The sequence below is a fragment of the Podarcis raffonei genome, chromosome 17 (assembly GCF_027172205.1).
Source record: "Podarcis raffonei isolate rPodRaf1 chromosome 17, rPodRaf1.pri, whole genome shotgun sequence".
NCBI classification, from domain to species: Eukaryota; Metazoa; Chordata; class Lepidosauria; order Squamata; family Lacertidae; genus Podarcis; species Podarcis raffonei.
Genome location: NC_070618.1, coordinates 23,141,984 through 23,167,204, shown reverse-complemented (window position 1 = coordinate 23,167,204; position 25,221 = coordinate 23,141,984). Strand labels below are relative to the sequence as shown.

Genomic DNA, 25,221 nt, shown 5'->3' with positions numbered 1-25,221 from the left:
TCCTATGCCCCACTAATAGCCCAGAGATGCATTTTAAATAAAGGGCACATTCTACTCATGTAAAAACACACTGACTCCCGGACTGTCCGTGGGCTGGATTTAGAAGGCGACTGGGCCAGATCCGTTTGCCTACCCATGGTTCAGAGTAATTGCACAGGCGGAATCAGCACATCTGATCTACAAACAGCTCCACGCATGCTTAATTTTTTGAAGGATGGGGAAAGACCTCTTAATTTTTTCCTCTCTCTCCCTTTTTTTTAAAAAAATATATATAGTATGATTTTTCGACTGTACAACTTAGCATGTAAAATGTGGCAGGCTGAAACTTAAGGGCAAAGTCATCATCAGTGGAAACTGCAACAACAAAGCAATCATTTATGGTTTAGATTCCTTATCTCCTCCATAAGGAAGGAAGAAATCAGCAATTCCACCTGCTAACTTAGAAACACAGGCTTCTTTTTTAACTTCACTGTCTCCAATGGCATTTTAACTCCATTTGCCTTAATTGCGGTGGAATCACAATGCCACTGCAATGAAGGAAACAATGCAAATGTCCTTCCCAGAATGGACCTACAGTATCTCCTTTGTTGCCTCATTGTCCCCTCCGTGTGCAGGAGAGGTTTAAGGTTAGCTTGGTTTTATAAGGTTAGCTCAGCTTTACAGGCCAGCTGCTATATTATTCTGCAAAGCAGATAACAAGCGCAGGAGACGCAAAGGAACGGCTACCCTTTCTTTTAAAGGAGAAGGCAGAGCTTTCGAAGTTCACAATGCACACGCTGCCACGGCTTTCGTCAGAAGCAGCTGCATGAAAAATAAATGGCACACTTTCGCCTTTCCGCACATTGCTCAGAGCCATCAGATGAGCATGCAAACCAAACAAACCCTGGCTCAGGCTGGCCACGCCTCCTCCTCTTCTTTTAAAATTTCTTAATAAATGATACAGAACACTGAAATAAAATAAACAAACAAATACTAAAACAAAATTAAACTGAAGAAAATACATGTACACTCTACATTGCAAACATAAACCCTACGTACCCCCGTGACTTTCCTCCACCACGACTCGACTTCCTTTAGCTCAAGTTTAAATACTAGCATTGCATTCTTTGGATAATATAATCTCTTGTAGCCATTTCTAATTATTGTTCTCACTTGTACTTTACATACTTAATCCACACATATCAACATACAGTGGTACCTGTGGTTACGTACTTAATTTGTTCCGGAGGTCTGTTCTTAACCTGAAACTGTTCTTAACCTGAAGCACCACTTTAGCTAATGGGGCCTCCCACTGCCACTGCGTGATTTCTATTCTCATCCTGAAGCAAAGTTCTTAACCCAAGGTCCTATTTCTGAGTTAGCGGAGTCTGTAACCTGAAGCGTATGTAACCTGAAGCGCATGCAACTCGAGGTACCACTGTACTCCTCAAAGCAAAGCAAACAAACCCTGTCTCAAGCTGGCCACGCCTCTTCTTCACACTCAGAGGCACCAACATGAGCAGAAGATTTGTGGGCTATGTGACCGTATTACACGCACATGACACCAAGAAGAGTCAAGGGGCAGAGCCGAAAGCAACTACAGAGCAGCTTCGATAGCTGGAAGCTCCTCTTCTCCAGTGCTCAACCACCAGCACCACCTCCTGCTGCTGCAGAGTTGCTTCCTCCCCTCTCCTTCCCCTCCGCGGCAGAAGTAGGGGGAAAGGAAGCCACCAGCCACTGCTGCTGCGCCACACACGGCTCCGTGGTCAACCTCATCCTTCCCCTGCCACCGCCACCGGCCCAGGGCAGCTGCCCTGCTCCTTCCCCTCCGCGGCAGGAGCAGCACAAACCACCGGTCACTGAATCCACAACCTGCTCAGCTTTGCGCTTGGCGTCCTCTGCCCCTGATTGTTCTCAACACTGGAAGGGGGGGGATATTTTATAGGGGGGCGAAGGGATCTGGGCCCCTTAGAGTTGGCACCAATGTTGCCACTGGCTCTTGTCTCTCATTCCTCCTCTGGTTGAGGATAGCGCCTTGTTGCTTGAGATGGAAGGATACTGGAAGCCTTCTGTGTCAGACATCTGGCTAGAGGGCGTTTTGGTTAACTTTCCCGAAATAGAGCTAGCAGTGAAATAAACATCTGTTTTGGTACTTTAACTTTTGTACGTTTTGAAGTTGTTGTTGTTGTTGTTGTTGTTGTTGTTGTTATAGAATCATAGAATCATAGAGTTGGAAGAGACCACAAGGGCCATCGAGTCCAACCCCCTGCCAAGCAGGAAACAGCATCAGAGCACTCCTGACATATGGTTGTCAAGCCTCTGCTTAAAGACCTCCAAAGAAGGAGACTCCACCACACTCCTTGGCAGCAAATTCCACTGTCGAACAGCTCTTACTGTCAGGAAGTTCTTCCTAATGTTTAGGTGGAATCTTCTTTCTTGTAGTTTGGATCCATTGCTCCGTGTCCGCTTCTCTGGAGCAGCAGAAAACAACCCATCATACCCCACCCATCTGGCTTGCTTTCCCCAACCAGTCAGGGCGGCTTCCAGCAGATTTTAAAAACATAATAAAACGTTAAAAACTTCCCGGTACAGCGCTGTCTTCAGATGTCTTATAAAAGTTGTGTAGCTCTTAATCTCCTTGACATCTGATGGGAAGGCATTCCGCAAGGAGAGCACTAATAATAGTAATAATAATTTATAATAATATTATACGGTTTTGAATCTTTCTCAATTTTATAGTAACCTGCTTTGTTTTGTTTTTTTAAAAAATCAAGTGGTGTATATGTTTCATGAAATTAAAAAATAAGCCCCATTACCAGACAAGACTGTGAGCCTCAACCCGCAGCATTCATCGGGCTGGTACCCTTGTCTCATTTGCAAACGTGAGCTTGTAGCATGACTGAGAAACATGCAAACAGCCTCTTTTTTTAATGTTGTACTATCTTTGCCCGAAGCTGACAGCAGCTACCTGCAGACTATCTAGGTGTGAATCATCGGCGTCTGAAGATGGAAGAAGGCACACCTGGATACCTTGCAGCCCTTTCTTATTTACTGGCACAAACAATGCCTTTCCTTCGGGATGAGTCAAAACCTATAGACCAAGAGCACATGAATTTTACACCGGAGGGCATGGAGAGACTCAAACTAGACCCAAATCTTAAAACTCTCAAACCACTGCAAACGAACCATTGCGGTCGAAAGCGCCAGACTGAATACATCGACTTCAGGCCAGCTTTAGAAACACACAATATTGCAACATCCGACCCTGTCTATGCTAAGTCAGGGTCCCAATCCATCCAGCTCAATATTGACTGACAGCACCTCTCTGGCAGTGTTAGAAACTCAGGTATCTAAGCTAGGCGCCAAATGGCTCCTTAAACCAAGGTTGCGGTCGCCTTGTTGCCATTTGGGGGCGAGACGGCTCGAACGTTTTATTTTTCAAACGTTGGACTGACTGTGGTTGGTTCTCACTTGAACCTCTGGCTAGTTCAGATGAATATCTTGAGCTGGGCACTGTCACCTGGTTGCAAAGTGCACCTGGCACCCGGGGAATTTCAAACACTGGGCCTGCCCAGGGGTGAGAAAATGACCCTATCTTCCTTGGGCGCTCGGAAGGTTGGCGGTTCGAATCCCTGTGTTCATGGGCGATCAAAGTCTCGGCAGGGGGTGTCAGGACCAGGGGCAAGATGGCGGGGTGGGAGCAGGAACGGGGTTCCAGAAGCCAGGATTCAGGAAGCCGAGGGTCCGAGGGTCAGGAAGCAAGGAGGCACGAAGTCAGGGGTCCGAGGATCAAGAAGCAGGGAGTCAACAAGCCGAGGTTCAAGGATCAGGAAGCAAGAAGCCTAAGACAGGAAGCATGTTGCTGTGGCCAAGAGCCGAAGGGAAATGCTGACCTTATACCCCTTCCCAGCTCTTGCCACCAGGTGCTGTGAGTTACCAGTCAGCCTCACCTCTGAAGCCACACCTTGCCTCTTCAGAACAAACTTAGGAAGGCCCCAGTCCAGCAAATTCCTATTGGTCACAGGACCTGGCTCCTGCATGCACACCTGACACCCTGCAATGGAGTGAGGTCCCGTTGCTCTGTTCCAGCTCCTGCCAACCTAGCAGTTTGAAAGCACGCCAGTGCAAGTAGATAAATAAGTACCACTGTGGCCAGGAGGTAAACGGCGTTTCAGTGCACTCTGGTTTCCGTCCCAGTGTCCTGTTGCACCAGAAGTGGTTTAGTCCTGCTGGAAAGCTGTCTGTGGATGAATGCAGGCTCCCTTGGACTGAAAGCGAGACGAACCCCATAGTTGCCTCTGAAACCGTCCTGGGGTCCTTTACCTATACCTTTACAATCCCATTAACTGCACACACAGAGGCTGTGATTTTAAAAGCAACAGGAGATGTAAAGCCACGCTTGACATGGAGCATAACATGCAATTTCTTTTACCTTCTGGTTTTTAATTTATGCAATTATCATCGTTAGGCATAATGTGCAGTTTGATTCCCATGTGTCTCCAGCTGCAGGTGCAGCTTTCCACCCCACGCTCCGCTGTTGTCGCACATCCCATTCCAATGCCACAAAACTAGTATCTTGAATCACTTATTTTGCAGTCAACTTCCAACCACTTCCTTCATCAACAAAGGCGGAGAGGGTGGGGGATCAATTACCAAGGACTAACAACCCGTGTAAATATCACCGGGACCAACATAAGTGGCGACAGCCCTGCATTTACTGTTCCTTAATTTTAATATTCATGTCTTAGCGACAGAAACGTTACCTGTTTGTGACATTTTTAGATGCCTTCCCAAGTTAAGGCAACGTTCTTTTAAAAAAGGATTTTAAAGAGTCAACATGCAAAATGCACACGCTCTTCGCTAATTTAACAGTAAGGCGTTTCAATCTACAGTTGGCATCCATCTGGCTCAAGAGACAATGGAGTGAGCTTCCTGGGGGTCAAGCCAAACCGCCGGGGAATCGCAGCGTCAGCTGTGGTTGCAAAGATCAGGAAGAAGAAGAAGAAGAAGAGTTTGGATTTGATATCCCGCCTTTCACTCCCTTTAAGGAGTCTCAAAGCGGCTAACATTCTCCTTTCCCTTCCTCCCCCACAACAAACACTCTGTGAGGTGAGTGGGGCTGAGAGACTTCAGAGAAGTGTGACTGGCCCAAGGTCACCCAGCAGCTGCGTGTGGAGGAGCGGAGACGCGAACCCGGTTCCCCAGATTATGAGTCTATCACTCTTAACCACTACACCACACTGGCTCTCTGGAGCTTGTAAAGCTCTCTGGAGCTTGTAAAGGGCTGCTTCCTGTATTGTTTTTGCTGCATCAGTAGCACTGAAGTGACCCCTCTGGGGTACAAACCAGGGCAGTGTGTATGGAGGTCCTGGGGGTGTCCAGACAACAAGAGCCCACACTCTCGGCCTCGCTGGTGTGCTCCAAAGGAAAGCAGAGCAATATGTTTGGCACCAGCTTGGCTGAAGGAGTTCCGGGAAGGAGGTGTACATGGCACCACCCAACCATCCTAGGGACTCCCGCTTTGTGTAGGGCTTACTCCTTAACCTTTTCTTCTCCAGAATATGTCCCCCGCAAGGCAGTGGTTACAGATATTTCCTCAGGGTTTACTCCTGAAGCCTCATGAATCAGGATAGCTGCAAGGGTCAGGTTCGGAGTTTTCCACCTCCCAGATGGGCTACTTTTCCAGGTGGATGAGCCCCATCTGTATCAATAATCATAATAATAATTTGTTATTTATACCCCATCCATCTGCCTGGGCCCCTCCAGCCACTCTGGGCGGCTCCAACAGAATACCAAAATACAACAGTCCATCCAACATTAAAAGCTTCCCTAAACAGGGCTGCCTTCAGATGTCTTCTAAAAGTCTGGTAGTTGTTTTTCTCTTTGACATCTGGTGGGAGGGCGTTCCACAGGGCAGGTGCCACCAGCGAGAAGGCCCTCTTCCTGGTTCCCTGTAACTTGGCTTCTCGCAGCAAAGGAACTGCCAGAAGGCCCTCGGCACTGGATCTCAGTGTCTGGGCAGAATGATGGGTGTGGAGATGCTCCTTCAGGTATACTGGACCGAGGCCGTTTAGGGCTTTAAAGGTCAGCACCAACACTGAATTGTGCTTGAAATTATTAAACTTGGAAGGTTGGAACGACATCCCTGACAGATAAAAGGCTCTGATTCCTCTACCACCTTGCTACATAGCCATAAAGGGGGATTGATGTATGAGGTCTAGGCAATACAATCTACTGGGAAATCTGTGTTTGGATGTCATATTGCTTTATATTAAATAGCGGTGGCTAAAAACATTGTCAATTTCTAACAGCAATAACTCTTTTACATTACATGTTATATAAAATGGAACTGACCATTAGAAGCCATTCGGTGTAATAATTAAAAAAAATGGGGGGAAAAATATGGAGTTCTTGTCTCCATTCTAATGCCCCAGACCTCATTTAATAAGTTATCAGACAGTTTTAAGGCTTTTTAAGAATGTTGTCTCTCTGGACATAAGGATGTGCCTTACACCAGGTCAAACTGTTTGCCCATCTATTTATTCGAAGTAATTTATATTCCACGCTTCCACAGAGCACCGCACAATAAAAACAACAAACAAAGCAGGTCAGCACAGCTATCCAAATATCTATTTGGCCAATTATAAAGAAGTTTTAATCACCCGCCTAAGAAGAAGCAGAATGAACCAGCAAACGAGCCTGGGACTTTTTGCATGCAGTGCTTGGGCTCTGCAACTAATCTAACAGTCCCTACTGGTTTGGGTCAGCCACGATCCTATTAGCCAAATCAATGCAAACCTTCTTCCTTGTATGAACAGCTGACCCACTCAAATAGTCACTAGCCTTGACACATAGCAAGAGTTCATTTTTGTTCTGATCTTTCATCCTCTGGGAACAACATGCTAGGAAATGCTGATAATCTAATAAGGCGCCTAGTTGGGAGCCTGTATTCTCTCAGGGATATATATCTGGCATGCTCATACAACATCATCATAACTAGATTATTATGATTTTTCCCCCTCTCCTCCTCCTCCTCTTCCCCCAATACCTTCCCCTGCTGGAAAGTTTTAAGAAAACAGACTGCCGTCCAGATGCTGTTAATTGGTGCAAACAGCAGAGCATCTAGAATCCCACACAGATGTCTAGTCCTCCTCCAGTTATGTTGCGATAAGCTCCGTTGAGTGCTAATTTTATTGGCGTCCAAGATGACCACTTTGCAGAGACGGCAACGGGGGACCAGCTGCCTAGCGACAACCGATTTACAACGTGCTCAAACAGATGGCAGGAAAACGCAAGCCAAGGGCAGCGAGACACACAGCAACACACACCTGTGCAAAAGCATTTGGGATCTTGTCCAAGTCCACACCTTCCCCCCAAAGGGGGTATCTGATTCTTCCAGGTTTCTAAAGCTATATTTAAGATGCATTTTTTAAAAATGCAGACTTGTTTTACTGTATTTTTCCATGTATAAGACAAGGGGTTTTTTTACCAAAAAAAAAAAGAGTTTGAAATTGGGGCTCGTCTTATACATTGGTAGTGATTAGGGGTGTTTTCTTAATTTGGAACCCCCCAAAATAGAGAGCGTCTTATACATGGGGGCATCTTATACACGGAAAAATACGGTACATCTCAAAGCTTTATTAGTAATAAATATCTGAAAGATCTTCCATATTACAGTCGTACCTTGGATCCCGAACGCCTTGCAAGTTGAACATTTTGGCTCCCAAATGCCGCAAACCCGGAAATGACTGTTCTGGTTTGTGAACTATTTTTGGAAGCCAAACATCCGACGAGGCTTCCAATTGGCTGCAGGAGCTTCCTGCAGCCAATCAGAAGCCGCACTTTGGTTTCCGAACGTTTTGGAAGTCGAAAAGACTTCCAGAATGGATTCCATTCAGCTTCCAAGATACGACTGTACTTAAATCATGAACAGCCACTTCCCAGTACTTCAGCATGACTGAGAAACGACTCAATAACGACTCAGCACCACTTTGCAAAGTTTAGCGTTACGATAATGGGGAGCAAAATTTGCCGACAATTCCTAATACTTGGTAGCCCATTCTTGCCTCCATCAATGGACTTCCATAAAAATATTGCACACAGACCAAGGGGCATGTATACTTGCAGGGCCACCCCAAGACTTTTTGCTGCCTGAAGCAGAATAGCAAACGTCTCCCCTTTTCCCCACGAGTCAAGGTGAGGAATATCCAAGACCAGTCAAGACCTGACACACCAAATCTCACAAGCCACCTCTTTGTGACGGAAAAAAATATGCAATAATAAATCAAATAATAGGTTTTCTGCACTTCTGTGACGCCCAGAAACCAGCTATCTCATTCTTCCAAATGGTAAGGCCACGCTCCCAAGGGCTCCCCCTAGGGGATGGCAAAGTTGGACATTTGCCATGGCCCCCAAACCTGCAGAGGACTCCTTGCCCCAACAGTGCTTCCATTGCCACTTTGCACTGAATATCAAAGATCAGACCAGCCTCAAAGAATTCCCAGTTTCCAAGTCCTTTCTGGTCTAGGTTAGAGGGGGGCCATTGACGGCGCTGTGGGTTAAACCACAGAGCTTAGGACATGCCGATCAGAAGGTCGGCGGTTCGAATCCCCGCAACGGGGTGAGCTCCCGTTGCTCGGTCCCTGCTCCTGCCCACCTAGCAGTTTGAAAACACGTCAAGTGCAAGTAGATAAATAGGTACCGCTCCGGCGGGAAGGTAAACGGCGTTTCCATGCGCTACTCTGGTTCGCCAGAAGCAGCTTAGTCATGCTGGCCACATGACTGTACGCCGGCTCCCTTAGCCAATAAAGCGAAATGAGCGCCACAACCCCAGAGTCGGTCATGACTGGACCTAATGGTCAGGGGTCCCTTTACCTTTACTTTTACCTTTATTGAGGGTGTTGGACCACAGACCCCCCCCCAAAAAAAACCTGGAGACAGCATTGCCAATATTGAGCAAGGCACAGACATCTTTATGCACCAGGTTGACAATGAGCTGGTTGGGAGCAACCGTTTTTCAATTACAGCCTCTGTTATAAGCTCCAGGTAAGGTCACAAGCATTATTCTGACCTCTGTTAGGTGAGTAACCTCCCTGAAACTATTCAGCTGTTAAAATCGTGGTGTGGTTTTTTAATGATCTGACCCATTTTGCTCTCTTTTAATTCCTGAGACAATGTGGCCCAGCAGCGACATACTTAAGTAATCCTGTTTCACCATATGGCCCTAGTCATGTGTAATGACCCAAGTCAGCTGGTGGCTTAATTTGCCCTAGTTATCTTTCTGAGCCAACAGACAACAAGATGCTCTGCAAATAGGAGCTCTGGGATTTAACAAGGGGGACTATCTTCCCATAACTGTTGGCGTTACACAACTTGTAGCACAACACACATTCACGGGAATGAATGAATGTCAAACATGAGCAGATGGGATGTACAAAAGACGCTTCGTAGTCTTATTACTGTGATTATTATTTCAGGAAACGTGATTTACAAGGGATGCTATATCAAAACACAAAAGGGCAGAGTCCTCATGTGTGAATCTTGCTCAACAGGCATCTTGGTTGGCCACTGTGAGAACAGGATGCAGGAATGGATGGACCACTGGCCTCATCTAGTAGGTTCTACACATGTTCTGAAGAGTTCTCCCATGGCTCAGATACAGAGGAATCTGTAGTAATTTTCCTCCCCATATTTGCTATAATGCTATTGTCTTTTCCACTAGGATTATATGCCAATGTTCCTAAACTACTTCTATTATGATGGCTTCTCTTTATTTTTCCAGTTGATTTGCCACAACGATTTGAGCCAGCATTGGCAAAGCGCTCATTAGTTTTCTGCACATTTCCCCCCAGCAGGTCCCTTGGAATTATTTAACAGTCAGACTTGTAGGTTAAACAAAAAATCAATCCCAATTACCTCTTTGATCATTACAGGAAAACACTTTGCACTGCTGTCTTATATGCATAAAGTCTGTATTCTTTGCCTGATATTGCCTGTTCATGCCTATTGCATTAGCATTTTTTAAATAAAAAAAACCCCAACTCTGGGATGCAATAACACTGTAGTGAGAAATTATTAAAATATCCTTTAAAAGCTACAACAGACGAGTAAGTCATATTCATTTTATGAATGCGATCATACAATCAATTCTGTGAAATTATTCATTCACAAGTCTTTCTATATTTGTCCTTGCAGGGCAATACAATATAAAAATGAAAGATGTTTGCATGAATTGGTAAGATTCTCAGCCACCGGAGAATGATTTCTGTTCTCATCCTGAAGCAAAGTTCTTAACCCGAGGTACTATTTCTGGGTTAGCGGAGTCTGTAACCTAAAGCGTATGTAACTCAAGGTACCACTGTATAGGATTATACCTTTAAGCTGCAGTCCTGAAAACTTTTTACTAGATATTAGGTTCTGTTGAAGAAAGTGTCAGATTATGTAAATGTGTAGGATTATAGTGTCATTTATATTTACATTTTGCTCTTGACAGCTTTTTAATTATTATGCCGTGCTCAGGAGCAGCCCATAAATTTCCCACCTGCGATTGCAGTGTTTGTGCAGAACAGTACAGTGGTACTTCGGGTTACATATGCTTCAGGTTACATACGCTTCAGGTTACAGACTCCGCTAACCCAGAAATAGTGCTTCAGGTTAAGAACTTTGCTTCAGGATGAGAACAGAAATTGTGCTGCAGCGGCGCAGCAGCAGCAGGAGGCCCCATTAGCTAAAGTGGTGCTTCAGGTTAAGAACAGTTTCAGGTTAAGAACGGACATCCGGAACAAATTAAGTACTTAACCCGAGGTACCACTGTAACTGGGAATAAAATACCATTTGAGGAATCGGTTTGCTGGGCTTCCACCATGGGCACCCACCCATTGAGGTTATCACCGGTGCCCCACTTGTTGAGGTCGCCCCTTGACCTGATACCGACATTTTATTTAGGCCCACAAATCTTGATTTACCTTCCTAGCCAAGCCAGGTCCTTGCGGTAGGCAAGACCCAACCTGCCTCCTGGCACGGGACATCTGCCTCTGCGCACGAGAGCTGGGACAATCTCCAGCCCCACATTTTGGAGCCTGGCATTATTTGCTGGATTGTCCTGACAGTGGAGCCAGGAAGAACGAACAGAGGCAATTCCTGCCCTCTTCAGTTGGCGGAACGCGAGACTCTTAATCTCAGGGGAACCCTTTTTTTAGGGGAACCATAGTTGGGGGAGCCAATGATCTACCACTGATGTCCAGTGATCTACTGGCGGATCATGATCTACCTGTTGGACATGCCTGGACTAGATGAATCCTTGTGGTTCCTTCCAACTCTACGATTCCAAGATTCTCCATAGAGCTATTTGGAGATCAGATGTGCTGATTCCGTGTGTGCAAACACTATGAACCATGGGTAGGCAAACTAAGGCCCGGGGGCTGGATCCAGCCCAATCGCCTTCTAAATCCGACCCGCAGACGGTCCAGGAATCAGTGTGTTTTTACATGAGTAGAATGTGTCCTTTTATTTAAAATGCATCTCTGGGTTATTTGTGGGGCATAGGAATTCGTTCATTGTTATTTTTTTCAAAATATAGTCCGGCCCCCCACAAGGTCTAAGGGAGAGTGGACCAGCCCCCTGCTGAAAAAGTTTGCTGACCCCTGGTCTATACAATACTCACACTAAGTCCAACTAAGGAAAGTTTTCAGAGACTATAATTTAACAGGAACTTGCAAAGCATGTGCAGAGCCATAGTAATCTGGTGATTTAGGATTGGTCCTTGACACAGAACATATACTTTGCATGCAGAATGTTCCAGGTTCAATTCCTGGCATTTTTGCCTAAAGCAATCAGGTAGGAGGACCATGGAACATCCTCCTTAAAACAGCCTCTGCGCATCAGAGAAGATTATGGATCATGACAATTTTCAAAAATTTCTTCTTCCTTCTTATATACAGTGGTACCTCGGGTTAAGTACTTAATTCGTTCCGGAGGTCCATTCTTAACCTGAAACTGTTCTTAACCTGAAGCACCACTTTAGCTAATGGAGCCTCCTGCTGCGGCTGCACTGCCAGAGCACAATTTCTGTTCTCATCCTGAAGCAAAGTTCTTAACCCGAGGTACTATTTCTGGGTTAGCGGAGTCTGTAACCTGAAACGTCTCTAACATGAAGTGTCTGTAACCCGAGGTACCACTGTATATACCGTATTTTTCGCTCTATAAGACGCACCAGACCACAAGACGCACCTAGTTTTTGGAGGAGGAAAACAAGAAAAAAAAATATTATGAATCTCAGAAGCCAGAACAGCAAGAGGGATCGCTGCACAGTGAAAGCAGCGATCCCTCTTGCTGTTCTGGCTTCTGGGATAGCTGCGCAGCCTGCATTCGCTCCATAAGACGCACACATGTTTCCCCTTACTTTTTAGGAGGGAGAAAGTGAGTCTTATAGAGCAAAAAATACGGTATATATAAAAAGCACAGCACAAATAATTCAAACGCTGGCTCCTTTAGTCATAACTGGATAGAAAAACACTCTCACTTAAACAACAGTAATTATCCTCGTCACAAATGCCGGAGGCGATGCCGCACAAATTAAGAGCGCTGTCTGGGTCATTCTGTCTAGTATACGTCTTCCTTATATACTAATGCTTAGCGTGCTCTTAATCACCCGACCCATATAGCTGTGCACAGTCATCATGAAACATAAGAAATCATTATGTCACTCTTGGGCAGCATCCAACCTGCGCATGTGCTTGCAATGGAAGGAATTAAAATACCAGTAAGTGAGAATTTGAGGAATGGAAAAGGGGCTTTTCAGAACTGTTTGCAAGTCCAGTGGTGTCCAAACTTTTTTCAAAGAGGGTCAGATTTGATGAAGTGAAGGGCCGTGAGGGCCAACCGAAGGGCCAACCAAAGTTGTTGACCTTTTTAGTAGGATTGAAGTTGTTGGGGGGTTTTTTAGGATTGAATTTGTTGAGGGATTTTTTAAGATTGAAGTTGTTGAGGGTTTTTTTTAGGATTTTACCCCAGAAAATAAACTGCCACAGGGGCCAGATTAAACCAACCAGCGGGCCAAATTAGGCCCCCGAAATGGACTTTGGACATGCCTGCAGTAGCCCAATTGAGAAAGCTGGCTCCCCACAGTTAAATGCTCCACTGGGCCAAATTTAGAAACCGCACTTGCACAGCTCTTGTCCATCTGTTTTGAGGAGACACAAACTTAGCATGAATCTGTATAAATCTCCTTAATATCGATTTGTTTCCTGCTCTAAGTGCTCCTAAGGACAGATATGAACCCCCTTCCGCTTGGGAAGGAAGACATTTGGTGAATCGGTGCATCTAATCCTATTTCCCACCAGGCGGCTGAGCTGGTCGAATTTACCCAACATCTTGTGCCCGATGGCTGCAGACTGTGGAACGAAAGGTTTTAAAACAGCAAATTGATGACAACACTGGTATAACTAAAATGAAATTATAGTATTGTTGAGTTGGAAGGGACCCCAACGGTCATCAAGTCCGAACCTGTGGCAATGCAGGAATCTCAGCTGAAGCGTCCAGGACAGATGCTTAAAAACCTCCAAGGAAGGTCCACAACCTCCCAAGGGAGACTGTTCCACTGTCAAACACCTCTTCCATATGTTTAGTCAGAATCTCCTTTCTTGTAACTTGAAGCCATGGGTTCGAGTCCTACCCTCCAGAGCAGAAGAAAACAAGCTTGTTCCCTCTTCCATGTGACAGCCCTTGAGATATCTGAAGATGCTTTCCTATCTCCTCTCAGTCTCCTCTTTTCCAGGCTAAACATATCCAGCTCCTTCGACCGTTCCTCATCAGGCTCGGTTTCCAGACCCTTGATCATCTAGGTTGCCCTCCTCTGCACACCTTCCAGCTTGTCAACATCCTTCTTAAATTATGCTGCCCAGAACTGAACACAGTATTCCAGGTGTGGCCTGACCAAGGCAGAATAGAGAGGTTCTGTGACTTCCCTTGATGTGAAAATCATCATGATGGACACAGGGTGACCATTGCTTCTGACGTTTCTCTGCGCATACTTTGAAAACATGTATGGAGAAACAGGGAGAAAATGGCCAAAGATGAATGGGGAAGGAATGCGATGGACAACTTGCACGTTGTTCCAAGGACTCTTTGTCGCTTGCACATTTCAAGCTAGGGCCCAGCCCTTTCGAAATTAAAGCATATTCAAAAATCAAACTCAAGGGAGCTACAGAAAAAGTGAGCCATTCATGTTCCTTTTTAATTACATCTCCTATTGTCTAAATTCATGATTAAGTGGATATTAGCATAGACTGAGGAATCACAGACTGTACTTTAGTATCGGTCCAGGCACCCCCAAACTCGGCCCTCCAGATGTTTTGGAACTACAATTCCCATCATCCCTGACCACTTACCCTGTTAGCTAGGAATCATGGGAGTTGTAGTCCCAAAACATCTGGAGGGCCAAGTTTGGGGGTGCCTGCTATAGTCCCTTGTTTCAACACCCTTGTCTCTCCAAACTCCAGTTCTGAAGATTATACTTCCATGACTCTCAGCACCCTCTCCAAACTAGAATTCCCAAGCTTCTTTAGGGGAAGCCAGGCCACTTGAGCTGATATAAAAATGCTGTTTCTATCTTATTTCTATCTTTATTTTTTCTGTCTCTCTACCTTCATCAAGGTGCTCAAGATAACATGGTTATTCCCCCATCAACCCATCACCCAATGTTATCCTCACAACAAAAATCGTGAGGTGGGTTAGGTTGAGAAAGTATAAATAGCACAATATTCCCCACTGAGCTTTATGGCTGAGTAAAGGTTCTACTCGGAAGTAAAATTCACCAGTTCCAAGCAAGTGCACATCAATCCATAAGCATAACCTACTAAGGATCTACAGTAAGCCACTGTTGAGTTCCCAACTCCCATTAGCCCCAGGAAGCATGGCCAACAGTCAGAGATTATGGGTGCTGTAGTGTATGGGTAGGCAAACTAAGGCCCGGGGGCCAGATCCGGCCCAATCGCCTTCTCAATCCGGCCTGTGGACAGTCTGGGAATCAGCGTGTTTTTACATGAGTAGAATGTGCCCTTTTATTTAAAATGCATCTCTGGGTTATTTCTGGGCCACAGAATTCGTTCATTTCCCACCCAAAAATATGGTCCGGCCCCCCTCAAGGTCTGAGGGACAGTGGACCGGCCCCCTGTTGAAAAAGTCTGCTGGCCCCTGCTGTAGTGTAACAACTTCTGGAGGGACATAAATTCCTCACGCATGCTTCAGCCAGACCTATAGGATCTTATGTTAAATCCCAGTTACCTGAGCTGAAGTCTCACGGGCAACTAAAAGCAGAGAAAAGACCAGTCCAGGCAGGGATTTAAATTATGTCCTCCAAGTTTTATTAAATTATACCCACCCTAATTCCTTTTTGAAGAGTTGCCACCAGTTAGGCAGCTGGGGCAATGCAGTTGGAAACGAAGCAGTTTTCGCTTTTTGACCAGTAACAGAAACCTGAAAAGTTAAGTCTACAACAGAGATAATTCACAGTCAAATGGGCTCCCTTAGTGGCTTCTATGTGGTACAACAATAACCTAAGTGCATATAGAAAAAACAGGACAGCTTCTTAAAACTCAGATGCCGAAGACAAGGAAATAGGAAGTTATTAACTGGTTGGGAACCAAACATTGTTTTAAAAATACAGTCATACATCGGGTTACAGACACTTCAGGTTACTTCTGGGTTTTGGCGGTTGCGCATGCGCAGAAGCGCTAAATCGTGCTTTGCGCAGGCGCATTGAATCGCAACCCGCGATTCGCAACCCAAGCGTCCACTGTAAAATAACATAAAATAGGAAATTGAGACCTCAGTACCTGAAGGAATAGCTGTTCCCACCTCAGTCTGCCCCATGTGAAGAAATAAAAAATGGAGGTATTTTTCCATGAGCTATCCAAGGGCATTTAAGGTAACCAGAGAAAAACCCTTTGCAGCAGCGATGTATTGCAAATCCCGCTCAACAAAGGCCCATGCATTCTCTTTGGTGCCAGGAAAACAGTTCCCTATTCTCCCAGTCTTCTGGGTTTTACTCTAAACTGTTGTCTTATTCCCTGAGCCCGGCCTTGGCTGGGGAGGGTGGGGTATAAATAAAAAAATATTATTATTATTATTATTATTATTATTAACCACTTTAGTGTGATTTTAAGATTAATTTTATTGTTATTTTAGTGTTCTCATCAACTGGGAACAGTTTGCCTGAATAACAGCATTATAAAAGTATAAACTAAACAACGAATAAACAAATAAGGACCTTTTAAGGATGCAGACATATGAGATGGGAAATCTCTTCAGATTTTAGGAAAGAGCTAGTGCTGAACTCTTGTTTATTTTCTAATTCTAAGAAGGCACTGGAAATTAATTTAAAATATTATAAACAGAAAGAAGAGAAAAAGAAAATGTGCACTCTTTCTCTCTCCCCTCTCCTAGGAAGGGCTATGGTCCGCTTGAAACTTTGCTAAGTTTTCTGTAAGAAGGTAGTAAAAAACAAAACAAAACCTCATATTTTAATTAAAACTCCTTGAACGAAACTGAAAGCAACCAAATCATGTTCCTCAAAGGCATTTGGAATCTTGATGGTGGGGAAAATTCATATCATGATTAATACAAATGTCTCATGTTGAATGAATTCAGGATGGCAGATTTTTATAGGTGTTCTGAAATATATTTAAAGAGACTCCAGGAAGATAAGGTAGTTATAGCCATTGGTTCATCATGGGCTTCACTACTGGTGGGAACGGCTTAAGCGTTTGTCTCGTGCTGGTGCTCTCCGGCAAACTTGCCCAATCCAGCCCCCTTTCCAAATGCCCTGTGCTCCACACCCAGTGGAACCAAATGATCCAGACCAACTTGAACCATCTCTGCAGGACGGCTGGACAATTCCCTCTGCAATGCATATCTGAGACAACGGACTTCAGGTTCCCTCTGAAAGCTCTCAACGCTCTGGAGAGCGACGGCGCCGTCATCATCGTCCGTGAGGTTCTCCAGCAGAGCCTCAACGTTCTCGGCAAAGGCCATCCTTGCGGCGCCTGGAACGCGACGTGTCTTGAGTCCTTGCAAAGCGACCTTTACCAGCAAACCAAACAGCTGGAGGCATGCGCAAAAGACACGCAGGGAGGAAAGCTGGCAAACTCTGCCAACGGGGCACCATCTCCTTCGCCCATAAAAGTCAAGCGATACTTTCAAAGGATGAACAGTTTCCTAGCCGCCAACCAGCAGAGTCGCTGCGCCTGGGAGCTGGTCCACTTAGAACTGAAAGGCTGCTTTCTGTTCATAACCCAGCTTCTCAACAAGCTAAAGGAGTAAGGTAATATTATTTAAGTAATATTTTCATATACCTTGGCGTAAGAGCTTGGGAGAGTGCGGGGAGAAGGCTAAGGTTAGGGGAACTCTGTATTTATTTATTTTTTAGTTAAGAATATTCTCATACGATGCTAAACACAGGGGAACACTGTCAGAGAAGTCCTACTGAAATGAACAAAACTGGTCAACAAAGATGAATTGGAATCCCATTAAGTTGGAAGGATCTTATAGGTAACCTATAACAGAAGTTCCTGGTAACCTATATTGACGTATTAACACCCCAAAACCTCAAGTATGCCCTTTGGAAACTAGCCAGGAGTGGTTGTAGCATCCGTCTAAAAAAACAGCTAAAGAAGTCTCATTTACAGCAATTTTAATTAAAAAAAAGTAAATTGATGACTGCATAGTATACCAGATATTGCAGCGTGAAGATGAAAGAAAATCTAGTTTTCATCTACAGGTGGGCATAAGGAATTAAAAACTTAGCAACATATAATTAAAATCACATCCAGTATCCTGAATGTGTACAGTTCCCTTCTTTAGCTTAAATCTTAGTATTTACTCATGTGTAGGGTACATTTCAACATGAAAGGTCACGGCTAGTGTAGAAAGAACAAATACTTTTTGGGTTTAATTGCAGATAAAAATCTGTAATTTTAAATCAGCTTTAAAAAAATTAAGATAGATTTTTAAAAAATATATATATTATAGTGTGTCTATTTTAATATATATATAAGGAGCCTTAAGTGAAATTCTGAATGTAGAACAAATGTGCTGAAGCCTACAATTACAAAAGACTGAATCATTATTGTCTATCAAACACCACATTGTGAATTACTGTTATTATTAAAAAATAAGTTAATGAAGGAAGGGGAGAGGCAGCAAATTCAGGTTCCAATATCAGCAGTGCCATCTAAACAGGGTAGGTGAACCTCCCTGCCTTTAAGTACACAACACACACACACAAGCCGGTACTCCTTGTTTTCCTGGGTGATGGATGGAGCGAGAATGTGCTTTCCTCCAACTCAGGGCCACTGGGAGTAAATAAGGAGTAAACAGATGCTCTGAAAGATTCATAGAAAACATGGGATCTAACCCATACCGTCTACATCCGTGGTTCCCAACGTGGGGAACACACACCACAGGGGGACAGTTCGATTTTTAAGGGGGGCAATTCGAGAATGAGTTATTAACAGTTAATGGCCTTATAGGCTTCTTCCATGTGAAGAGGAGTTCACTTTTTGAATAAGAAGAATTATAAGTCACGGGGGTGGGGAGATGCGGATTTTAGAGATGCTTAGATGGGGCATGGCCAAAAAATGGTTAGGAACCACTGGTCTACCTGATCTGAACATGATCCCTCAGACAAGCTGGGGAGTTTTGCTTCAAATGGAGGCGAAAGAGAAATCCTTTCCCATTCTCTCCCGATATTCCTTAGTTTCTTACATCCCCACCACATATGTAGGAAGGTCCCCTCTGCTTCTTGGCATTTCCAACACATTTTAGATCCCTTTTTAATACATTTTAACCAATTCACTCAGGGTGCGGTACTATTGTTTTACCTATTTTTTCCATTATTTGATTGATTGAACTTATATACCATCCTATACCCGGACATCTCAGGGCAGTTCACGCAAAGATCAAAATAAAAACCACAATATAATCAAAATAAAAACAACCACCCAATAACACACATCCCCCCCCCAAAAAGAGCCACATTTTAAAAGGCAATAGTGACTTTCGTTCTGGACATTTCTGAACACCTGCAGCCAAATCCTGTGCATTTTGCTGGGAGTTAATCTAACCATGTTTGGAGAGGGGTCTTTCTTCCCAGACAAAGCAGCCCAGGATTGGAAGCTTAGCCTTAGAAACTTAGAATTGTAGCGTTGGACTGGACGCAACAAAACAACAACACCACAAACTGGCTTATAAATATAAAATCAAATTTACTAGAATAATAGCTAGAATAGAGATAAACTTGTAACCATTCAAGCAACAAACATACTAAGCTGCCATGTGCAAAACGAAGACTGGAGATACTGTAAACATGGAGTGGATAAATGTACAGTGGTATCTTGGGTTAAGTACTTAATTCGTTCCGGAGGTCCGTTCTTAACCTGAAATTGTTCTTAACCTGAAGCACCACTTTAGCTAATGGGGCCTCCCGCTGCCGCCACACTGCCGGACCACGATTTCTGTTCTCATCCTGAAGCAAAGTTCTTAACCCAAAGTAATATTTCTGGGTTAGCGGAGTTAGTAACCTGAAGCGTATGTAACCTGAAGCGTATGTAACCCGAGGTACCACTGTACAACTGTATCTTAACAAGTTACATGTGCAATCAATAAATGTTAGACAGACTGGATAAATGAGCCATTCAACAAGTAGCATAAGTCCAATCACGGAATGGCAACCCCATGTCGCCACAATGGCAAGGGTAGCACACTGGAGAATATGAAAAAGTTTCTCAAAGCTGTTTTTCAAAGATTGTACTGGATGAGATGTTCTTCAATGGGTCTTGAGTTGGAAACACAAAGCCGTGTACATGGATCAATCACAGGAAGGCAAATCAAAGCCACCACACTGGTGAGAATAACGCAAGTAAGCTAAAGGAGACCTGCTGTCTGGATATATTACGTTTCGCTACACGCTTCTTAAGATACAGTTGTACATTTATCCACTCCATGTTTACAGTATTTCCAGGCTTTGTTTTGCTCATGGCACCTTAGTATGTTAGTTGCTTGAATGGTTACAAGTCTATCTCTATTCTAGCTATTATTCTAGTAAATTTGGTTTTATTCCTATAAGCCAGTTTGTGGTGGTGTTGTTTTGTTGCATTATTATTACTGTCACCCCATTTGATACTTTGTGTATATACTTTGCAGAGTTGGAGTGGACGACCAGGATCATCTCGTTCATGTGTAGGCAAACTAAAGCCCGGGAGCTGGATCCGGCCCATTTGCCTTCTCAATCCGGCCCGCGAATGGTCTGGGAATCAGCGTGTTTTTACATGAGTAGAATGTGTGCTTTTATTTAAAATGCATCTCTGGGTTATTTGTGGGGCATAGGAATTTGTTCATTTTCTTTTCTTCCAAAATATAGTCCGGCACCCCGACAAGGTCTGAGGGACAGTGGACCATCCCCATACTGAAAAAGTTTGCTGATCCCTGATATAGTTCAGGGGTCAGCAACCTTTTTCAGCCGTGGGCCTGTCCACCATCTCTTGGACCATGTGGTGGGCCGGACTATATTTTGAAGGGGAAAAAAATGAAAATGGGCCGGACTATATTTTGGGGGGGGGAATTGAAAATGGGCTGGACTATATTTTTTGGGGGGAAATGAATGAATTTCTATGCCCCACAAATAACCCGTAAATGCATTTTAAATAAAAGCACAAGTTTTACTCATGTAAAAACTCCAGGCAGGCCCCACAAATAACCCAGAGATGCATTTTAAATAAAAGGACATATTCTACTCATGTAAAAACATGCTGATTCCCGGACCGCCTGCGGGCCGGATTGAGAAGGCGGTTGGGCCGCATCCGGCCCCCGGGCCTTAGATTGCCTACCCCTGATCTAGTTCAACCCTCCGCAATGCAGGACTGTTTTGCCTATTGTGGGGCTCCAACCATCAAATGGAAGTTGCTTCCTCGCATGTGAACAAGGGGTCGTCACAAACAAATCTGCCTCTTTTTCCTAAGCAGGCTTAATTCTGCTCTGCAAAAGGCATGTCGGTTGCAAGAGCAAAGGTTTAACGATTAAGCTCCTTGGTTATACTAAAGGCTGTATTTAGTTGCAAACCATTATGCGAAAGCAATCAGTTGGCATGCATGCTTATCCAGCAAATATAGGAATTGCAAAATGGGAAACCTGATTTAAGGCTAAAGTCTAAATCATGTCTTTTCCCTTGGGATCTTTCAAATCGCGTTTTTAAAAATCAACGATTCAAAATATTTCCACTGTCCTATATACCATATTATTGTACGGTTTCCTGTTCTTTAGAGTATTAGTTTTGTATCTGCATTATTCTTGGCATTTTTAAAAGCATCGTTTAAAAATATATACAGTCACACTTTGGGTTACAGCTGCTTCAGGTTGCGTTTTTCCGGATTGCGGACAGCCAAAACCCGAAAGTACCGGAACGGGTTACTTCCAGGTTTCGGCGGTCGCGCATGCGCAGAAGTGCTAAATCGCGCTTTGCGCATGCGCAGAAGCACCGAATCGTGACCTGCGTGTGCGCAGATGCGGGTTGTGAACGTGCATCCTGCACGGATCACGTTCCCAACCCAAGCGTCCACTGTATAATTATAATATGTGATATTTATAGAGAACAATTGTTCAAAGCACTTCACGTAACTTACACCAGGGTTGCAGCATTGTACAACTGTTGCGTGTGAAGAACCCCCCAAAGAAATATACAGTTGACACCAATATTAGTTAAAGATTATTGGCATAATTTTGGCCACAGCTTTATTGATTACAGAATGTGAGTGGTTTGCTTAGGCAGTGGTACGACTAGCTGCGCCGACACCTCTGGCAGAGCAGCACTGACAACTGGACATAGGCAGAAGTCAGTAAGGGTAAACATACTGGGGGAGCGTTGGTCCTACCACAGATGCAACCTCACCCCAAAATGCTCCCAGGTGCTCTGGCGTGGCCCTAATCCTTGGAAGGGGATCGGACAAAAGCATGGCAAGCCCCTGGATTCCTTTAATGGAATATCCTATCGCACATTGGGAGGGGCAGGTATGACAACCTACCCTACCCTCCACATTGAACCAATGCCTAACCACCAAACATTACAAAATTATGGCGATTTGCTACGCGGCAGGCTAAACCCAAGTGGCACCAGCCAATCAGCCAAATCGGAAAATTCCTACTGGGCCCCTGTCCCAAGAACAGACGACCCACAACGGCATAGCAAGGGCATAAAGGTAAAGGTAAAGGAACCCCTGACCATTAGGTCCAGTCGTGACCGACTCTGGAGTTGCGGTGCTCATCTCGCTTTATTGGCCAAGGGAGCCAGCATGACTAAGCCACTTCTGGAGAACCAGAGCAGCGCACGGAAATGCCGTTTACCTTCCCGCCGGAGGTGTTTACCTATTTATTTACTTGCACTTTGACGTCTGGCCCCAAAATAGCAAGTAGACGTTCCGTTTTGGCAACTGCAGCCCTGGTTTAAGGAGCCATTTGATACCTAGCTTGTATATCTGAGTTTCTAACACTGTGTCCAGATGGTCTTTATTCTTAATTCACTGAAATAACAGCACTAATGCAAAAAATCCCCCACCTTTTCTTTTCCCCTAGGAACAGGTGAAAGAAGCCCTTGCTCATCGATTTGTTACAAGTTACCTCAACCAGGATACAGACACCGAAACCCGTGTCCACAACATTCAGGGAGCAACAACTGTGACCAGCTTCACCAATTCTAATTTTTTGCTGCCGCTGCCACTTCCACCAGCTTTGCATTTACAGATGAACAAACGAAAAAACAGGGAGACGAGTTGGTCAACCAAATCATCCTCTGTGCCATTTGCTTATTAATTATGTGTGAGCAGTAAGCATTTTTATAGCACTTCTAATATGCACAGCGCTTTAAGAATCCTTGGCTAAACTGAGTCTCACATGCAAAAACCACAACGCTGGAAAAACCGTGAAGCCAGCCACTGCCTCTATATAGCTCCATCCTTATTTCAGACATCGTAATATATCGGTATATTGCAATGTTTAGCTGGTGATATACCACAATGTTGAAAAACAGGTATCGGCCAGGCACAATGAAATCACAATTTAGAAAGGCAGCTACAATCCACAGAACACAAGGGCTTTGTTTTGTTCCAGATTGTTCAGTAAGTCTCCTGGTGTTACAGGGATTTTCTTCCCTTTCATTCTGTAACCAGTAGACATCTAGCCAAACGCACAATTTGCCCTCAGTCTAAACTTAATACAGCTTTGCAACAACCCGTCCGATCAGCAGAACTGCACGGCGTTATTTTGTATTTTGGCGGTTCGCTCCAATCAAAGAGCTGGACCTGTTTTACTAAATATCTGTAATTTAAACTTGGTGAAGCAGAGAAGTATAATTTCATTCGACGCTTGCTTCATTTTTTAAAACTTATCTAAGTCAGGGATTTGTTAAGTTTTGGAATGACTCACAGCTGGGTGGAGTTTTGTTGTGGGAGAGAAGATGCTGAGAAAGAAGAAGGAAAAGGCAATTTGGGCACTTTTCGATTCCAAGCGAAGAAAACAAGTTAGTAGATCCATCTCCTACGAAACACCGGGAATCACAGCGATATGTTTCGATACGCCCACCGACAGACAACATCCCAGTGAAGCAGCAGGCAGGACTGAACTCTCTGCTCATCTTCAGAGGTCTTCTTCATCAGCAGGAATGAACCACACACCTCGTCCATCTTTGCACATCGCCCTGTGAAACGGCCTTACAGACCAAATTGGACCCCCTTGTGGGCCAAAGTTAGAGGTCACCCTCTGTGTGCTACATCCCTGGTTTATTTAACAAATTGTACATACCATTAGGTTGAAACAGAATCTCTAAGCAGTTTACAAGAAATAGTAAAAATACCTTTAAAAAAATGACAAAAATTAAAAACATTTTCAAATACTTAAAACCAGCAACCAAAGAGCGTAAAACACAATCAACAACTACATGTCTGGATAAAAGGTAAAGGTAAAGGGACCCCTGACCATTAGGTCTAGTCGTGACCAACTCTGGGGTTGCGGCGCTCATCTCGCTTTATTGGCTGAGGGAGCCAGCGTACAGCTTCTGGGTCATGTGGCCAGCATAACTAAGCCGCTTCTGGCAAACCAGAGCAGCACACGGAAATGCCGTTTACCTTCCCGCCAGAGCTGTACCTATTTATCTACTTGCACTTTATGTGCTTTTGAACTGCTAGGTTGGCAGGAGCAGGGACCGAGCAATGGGAGCTCACCCCGTCGCGGGGATTCGAACTGCCGACCTTCTGATCGGCAAGTCCAAGGCTCTGTGGTTTAACCCACAGCACCACCTGTGTCCCACATGTCTGGATAGGCCTGCCCAAACCAAAATGTTTTAAGGAGGCGCCCCAAAAGAGAACAGCAAAGGCATCTGCCTAATGTCAATAGGCAAGGAGTTCCTAAGTTTACATTGTGCCACAAATACACACACACACACACACACCGAGCATTATGCGGCACCAGTTCATCAGATCCAGTGGGCTACACTCTGGCCAAAACCAGCCGAATTATTATATTATTACAGTCATACCTCTTGTTAACGTTTGCTTCATGTTACGTTTTTCCAGGTTGCGTCCCGCAGCGACCTGGAAGTACCGGAAAGGGTTACTTCCGGGTTTCGCCACTCGCGCATGCGCAGAAGCACAAAATGACGTCATGCACATGCGCAGAAGCTACAAATCGTAACCCGCGTGTACGCAGACGTGCCACTGTGCATTGCGTTCCTTTCATGTTGTGAAGTGACATTTTTTATTTCCCAAGTCGCCAACCAGAGATTCCCCAGATGGTCGCCATCGGACCCACAACAGTCGCAAAATGCGCCTGGCTAATTTCTAACACTGTCCAAGATCGGTGCCAACCCAACTGTTGGTTACGAATACTGAATGCGGCGGTTGGGAGGGGGTTGAAATCTCCATCCGGCCCCAGTTTTTCGTTTCGAGGGGCGAGGAGAAGAGAGTTTACGCAGCAGCAAGCAACAACAACACTCAGCAAGTGATGTTTTTGAAAGAACTAATATGGGTTAATTAGCTTTGCACGCCTGCAATGTATATATAGCATTACGACACAGCTTGTCACATCCGCTCTGGGAGAAATTCAGACTCCTGCGTAGGCAAGTCAAAGGCCTGTAATGACCACTCGTTTTTCAATTCCACATTTTCGCAATTAAAAGCAATTGCCACCGGACACCCATGATTA

The 25,221-nt window shown here is 44.6% G+C and overlaps 2 protein-coding genes across 4 annotated transcripts in view; one reads left to right on the top strand and one right to left on the bottom strand.

Annotated features, from left to right (window-relative positions):
- MOB3B (MOB kinase activator 3B) overlaps window positions 1-25,221 on the bottom strand; it is a 92,321-nt gene that overhangs the window by 64,665 nt on the left and 2,435 nt on the right. The window lies entirely within an intron of this gene.
- Window positions 16,708-17,298, top strand: LOC128405340 (interferon tau-2-like). The gene has a single exon (XM_053371869.1). The coding sequence runs from the start codon at window positions 16,708-16,710 to the stop codon at window positions 17,296-17,298; it is 591 nt and encodes a 196-aa protein (XP_053227844.1).

What these genes read in the sequence shown, in the direction of transcription:
- LOC128405340 (XM_053371869.1), top strand. Translation starts at nt 16,708, where the DNA reads ATGGGCTTCACTACTGGTGGGAACGGCTTAAGCGTTTGTCTCGTGCTG.